The following is a 6,024-nucleotide window of genomic DNA, read 5'->3' on the forward strand; positions in this document are numbered from 1 at the left end:
ATGTCTACAGCGCACTATGGCAGACATCTGAAAGAATATGGTCAGGATTTAAAGTGTAAATGTGACTATTTTTTTTTTTTAAAGAAATAGCAAAAGAGGAAAGATAAGAAAAGAGCAACACAGCCTCCCTTCGATAAGGACTGACATGTTCAGCTTGCTGGCAGCAGTCAAACGATTAAGTTGCTTGACCCTCTTTATTGTGCTGCCAATCTTGCTTTTTTAATGAACCTAACACCTCTGAGAATCAAAAAATAGATTCTAATTTGAGTTCAAGATGATTGGACCCCATTTCGTTAAAAGTGCTGGGATCTTGTGAACCAAGGTTAGACATTGAGGGGTTGGATGTGGAGTAGGTCCCTGAAGTACTGACAGAGAGAGAGAGAGAGACAGATAGAAGAGAGGAGGGAGAGGGAGCATTTAAAAAGAAATATTCTAGCCACATGGTAAACGACATCAGGCGCCCCAACTGGGATGTTGCGATAAGATGTGATGAATTCTTGCCGCTTCAACCTCTAATTCTGTTTCGGGTCAGATGAGAAGGTGGTGAGGGACTGTATGCAAGATAGGCCCCGTTAGTTGTACGTTCGACTGCATTAAAGATGAAGGAATGCGGCCCCCTATTTTACTGAGGCTTATCTAAACCGGTTTGTGCTGCGGACGCCGGCGAAGGTGTGTACGGGGTAGATGGAAACATTTCTCTTTCTTCCAAACTAAATAATCTCATTTTGAAGCCAAGCAAGAGTGATGTAAATGAAAACCTTTTTTTTTTCCAGACATCTCTCACTGTGCCAGAATTTTAAGTAGTTTAGGCCAACATGTCCCACTGGACCGCTGCTGCAGCTCGTCTGTTTGATTATCAGGGAAATCATTTAGCCTCTTTCTTTTTTTTTTTACTTCCCTATTTTTAGGCCAACGTGACACCCTGAAACAACAGTGGATCAATAACTTCATTTCACTCGTTTCCTGAAAATGCCAAAGGGGGCGGGGAGGGATTTCTTAGCACGTTTTCAAATGAATTCACCAGAAGCAGGTATGCTTCTATCATTCTTTTCACCTGTTTTCTTGGAATAAAGCAACTATTAGCTTCCTGATTGGTCACAATAGCGCAAAACAATCAGGGGCACCTCCAGAAAGTCTTCAAGGAGATGGACAGATGGGGGCAACTATGATCTTCAGATTAAAGCCACAACAGAGATTTGGGAGTATTATTATCCTGCCGTCACAGTTTTCTAGGTGGAGAAGGACATTTAGTGGAGGCATGATGTGAAGGGTAGAAAAAGAGAAATAAAAAAAATATGAAGAAATAATGTTAAAATAAGAAATAATAAGGTGAGATCCTGACCCTCCTCTTCCATACTGCCAACAACAACAACAACAAAAAACGACCCTTCGCAAGTTCCAGGTTAAGAAGGACACGGATGAAGCAGGTGAAGTTCATGTTTGGTGCCCCCTCCCAACCGACCTCCGTCCCCCAGCCACCGTATAGGACCTCAATCACAGTGCGCCCCCAGCTGGCTACACCCTTCTTCCAATTACCACTCAACTGTGTGTGTTTTGCATTAAGCAGAACAACTCATAATTGATTGCGACGGAAAGTTACGGAGGCATGGACATCAACAATGGCTCTAAGTAAAGTCAAACGAAATCCAAGCTCTCCTGATCGCCGACACCAACTTAGACCCTGTGTCTGAGTGTGTGTGAGGGGGTGCGTGTGTGTGTGTCTTCCTCATCACTGATACTCAAAGAGCGAGCTGATGAGACGCCTCTTGCCTTCCTGCTGTCATTCATACCTATAAGACTTATTTTACTGCGTAAATGAATCTGTTGCAGCGCGTAAAAGCTGATCCGCGAGTCACATCAATGGACAGCGCGCGCGCAAAAGGGCATTTCTGTGACAAGTCAGAGCGCTAAGTGACATTTTTCTTTACATATTATTATTTGTCACACTTTATAACCCAATGCTAGTCTATTGAACTGCGTAATAACATCGTCTGTTAAGAGGAAACTGCACTCTTTCTTTTTTTCTGTTCGGCACAGACCGTTCCCCCGCGCTGTTGGCATGTGGGTATGTAAACACAACACTGTACTTCCTTGTGTCCAAACTAACGCAAACACCTTTAAATGTTTCATTGCGGTCAGATAAATCGCAATCTAGGCTGAAGTTGTTGGGTGACATTGGAAGCTTCACACTGGAAGTTGGGAGCCAATGTCCGCAACTAAAGCCTGCGCTGCCTTCACATGCAGGCAAAGGTCTCTGGCAATAAAGCTAATGCATGCCCTTTAATGGCGAAACAAACCTTAATGACCACGTTATACAACGAACTCTGCTTGGAGGTTCAAGTCAGAACTTTTTCACCCAGGAGGTTCCACGTTTTTATGGAGACCTGTGTCTAAGTGAAAATGCGTGTGTTCGCAAACCCATGTAGCTATAAAAACGATCCAAGGAAGTTGTATTTGGGGGGGAAACACAACCGAACGATTAGTATATCCCTCACGGGTTAGAATAAAAACCGAGAGGCAAAATATTCCCACTTACGCGAAAACTCCCGTTTGCTCAAGTGCAGGGGTTTGCCTTGCTTGCGGCGAGACATGGTCGGTTCGGCGGGGGCTTCTCAGCTGAGTTCACATTGGGAAATCCGTCCCTTCGAGGTACACTCCAAATGAGAAAATCTTCATTGATGCGTCTGTCATCCGGATGAAGGCAGAAGAGGGACAAAAAGCAGAAGGAGAGCTGCGGATCAGACGGAGCTGGATGCGTAACGCGCGACGGGCTGTGTGGAGCTCTTCATGACTTTTTCCTCCAAAGAGGGAGAGAGAGAGAGAAACAGAGAAAGAGAGTGATGGGGGTATACGGCGAAACCCCCCTCTGAGCTGCAAGTTCAAGTGCGGACGTGACGTTCCTGCGAACTTGAACGTCAGGAGGTGGACATAGAAAACATGGGCTGGGCGAAACAGGCCTGTGGGAGGGAGGGAGGCAGGGGGGCAAGCCTAATAAAAACCAATGGACACTCATTATTGACTACCTATGGAAAAGAGAGAGAGAGAGAGAAAGAGAGAGAGAGAGACACCCCAAACATACCAGTGGACGAAGGAGATCAAGGGGGCTGGGCTACGGGAGAGGGGAAGGACCACTACAGGACGCATGGAGCAGGGAGGCTGCGCAGCGTGGATGTAGTGGAGGACAAACTCAGCTATTACGCTCATGTGAATATGCAGCGTGTATGTAAATTACAGAGCAGAACGCATGGACACCGAAATGCGCTTCTTTTACTATCATTAGATTTCTCTCAACACTAATTATAAGAAACAAGCATGTATTATTGATTTCTTGATCAGATCTATCCTGATTCTTGTTTTGTTAGAACGAAGAGGTGAAAAAAAAAATCATCATATTAGAAATAAAATAATAATAATTAAAAAAAAACACGGAGCATAGCGTGACACTTCACAAAAGAAGAAAACGTTAAAACAACATCAAAATATATTTAGACAAGAACATTTAGAATATGACCTGATATGAGTTTAGGAGTTTATTTTGCATATGAGCTTGGATGGAGATTTTCTACGTTATTTTGATTCCTGTTCGTTTGCTTCCTGCTGTGACAAGTGAGCTTCCTCTATTGGGCTCAATCAAGTTCCTTATTGTATTACATACAAAAAACGTAAAGAAAGATTTAGGTTGTAAAATAATCATTCTGCTTTTTTTGTTTTATTTTATTATATGTATTTACTTTCTTTTTTGCCATCCAGCAGAACGAACAAAGTTATTTGCGTTAACAAAAAAAAATCATGCGTTTTTATTCAGTCATATTGTGATTTCTACTAATACAGAGTCCACTACTTGCAATTTCTTTAGTGATATGCTTAGTTGTTTAAATGTGTTTGAATGGAGGCTTAAATAAATACAATGAATATGCAGAATAATAATACATTTATTGTCACTGGAATCCATCTAACCTCAGAGGACGATGAGATTAGGTCTGCAGCCTATGACAGGGCAATGGTATTAAGCAATTTATTATAGTGCAAAGGCAGGTGTGGACTGAATATGCAGCAGCATTTAGAATAAAAACTGAAGATATACACATTGAAAAAGAAATAAATAAAAAGTATTGTATATACTGTAATTTTTTTCTGAATAACACCAATAATAATATGAATACAAATGAGCGATGACAGTAACATCATAACTATATTAACTATATTTCCATAACAATATAGGCAATATTATTGCCATTTTAATTATGAGTGAAAAATCCATTAAGTTTGCATGGAAATACCTCCTTTGCGTTGTGGCTTTATATTTTTGATTGCAAATAAGGAACTATTTTTATTACAAAAATACTTATTAAAAAGTTCCAAAACCCGAGACGTCGCCTTGCATCCATTAGCTATTGCTTTGTGAAGGAGTTTTACGTCATTTACATGTCTAAAAAAATTACATTTTTATGAAGTAAAGAAATAAATTGTGGCATTCCTGGTTAGAGTATCTCCTCATCTAACATTCAACAAATGCTGACAGAAAAGTCGTAAAGTAAACTTGATTGTAGTATCATTAAGACATCCTTACCCACAAAATTACATTGTTTAATAATAATTAGTGGGTAATTAGTAGGAAGCATTACAAAAGATCAAACACTTTATACATAAGTGAAAAAAATGAAACCATTCAGTCCTGACGGCAGTTCTGTTGTCTTGTTTCAACCTGACCTTTGTGGTGATTTATTATATCCTGTTTCTTTCCTTAATGTCTTTGTGAACCCAATGGCCTGTTTGACAAGTAAACGCACGCCATTAAGGAAGTCACTCAACTGAGTTTGATGTCGCATGCGCTGTGCAGCTCAGTACTGTGGCGCCATCTAGTGTCTAGAGTTAGATTTACGTTAAATTCTACAATAAGCACAACTTTATATATATATCTTTAAGGTCTTATTTGAAAGTCATAAGCCGTTTTAGCAAACGAATGATTTGATTATTGTCAGAATTGCATGGTCAGATCATTTTACCTCAATAGTGTTTACTGTTGCGCCAAACGATGCCAAGCAGTGGAATAAAGCCATTCCTACTGAATACTGACAGATCCCATGCATCCAAGCCTAACCTCTGAGCGTGCATGCCATCTGATATTTCTGTGCTTTTAAATATTATTTTTAATGGATTTAAGTGGATCTTGACAGAGAATTCCAGAGAACAAGAATGTCCATGGGAAGGCAAAATGAAAGGAAATACAGAACGACAAAAGAGACTTAACCTAGGCCATGGTGCAATACAACCTTTAAATACAGTCTAAAGAACTCAAACACCGTTATATTGATAGCACTGGACACCGTGTCTCCAGTTTTACATGTCACTTAAAATTTGTCCTGTGTGAACAGAGGTGAGCCATCCTTTTATTAATACATTTGACGTGTTCAACTGAGCGACAAAGCTGAACTCAGAGATTGTATTTATGAAAAAAAAATCTATTTGATTGATTCTATTAACTACTGAGGAACTTCAAAGTATTTTATTGGATAGAGAAAGCAGAACAAAAGTGTCCGTTACTGTTTTCTCATCAAATACGTATTTGTGCTTGATGCATGTCACGGTTGGTGAATCAGAGATTATTTCAGACCAACTCAATGCTTTGACGCCATCTAGTGCCCAGTGTCAGATTTACGTTTACGTAAAAAAAAAAAAACAACAAAAAAACAATCCTAGATTTTTTAGGGTTAGTAAGTAAGGAAAACAAAACAACAGACAAAATACTGAAAGAAATACAAATATAGGCAACAGTGGGTCTAGTTCAAGAAATGTGTTTTGAACTGAGATTGTTTTACTATTATTTTCAAGTGAACTGTGATATGCACTTGTATCTTTTCGTCAGATAGATACAAGTGCATAATAAGATTTATTAACACCATCGGCGAAGCCTTAATTAGCTATGCTGCATCGTTTTTCTTTTCTTTCTTTCTTGGTTCATTTGTTTTCTATAATCTCTGTTCTATAAATCTGAATTTCCTAGAGTCATCATCCACAATCATC

General features: G+C 39.7%; 1 protein-coding gene across 1 annotated transcript in view; it reads right to left on the reverse strand.

Moving 5' to 3' along the window:
• Positions 1-2,917, reverse strand: part of LOC102225170 (B-cell lymphoma/leukemia 11A-like) — a 53,709-nt gene extending 50,792 nt beyond the window's left edge. Inside the window, exon 1 of the mRNA XM_023333780.1 lies at positions 2,537-2,917. Within this exon, the coding sequence (XP_023189548.1) occupies positions 2,537-2,591 (55 nt within the window). The 5' untranslated portion in view covers positions 2,592-2,917. The remainder of the gene's footprint in view (positions 1-2,536) is intronic.
• Positions 2,918-6,024: the final 3,107 nt, after the last annotated feature.

Source organism: Xiphophorus maculatus, chromosome 5 (genome assembly GCF_002775205.1).
Source record: "Xiphophorus maculatus strain JP 163 A chromosome 5, X_maculatus-5.0-male, whole genome shotgun sequence".
NCBI lineage: Eukaryota > Metazoa > Chordata > Actinopteri > Cyprinodontiformes > Poeciliidae > Xiphophorus > Xiphophorus maculatus.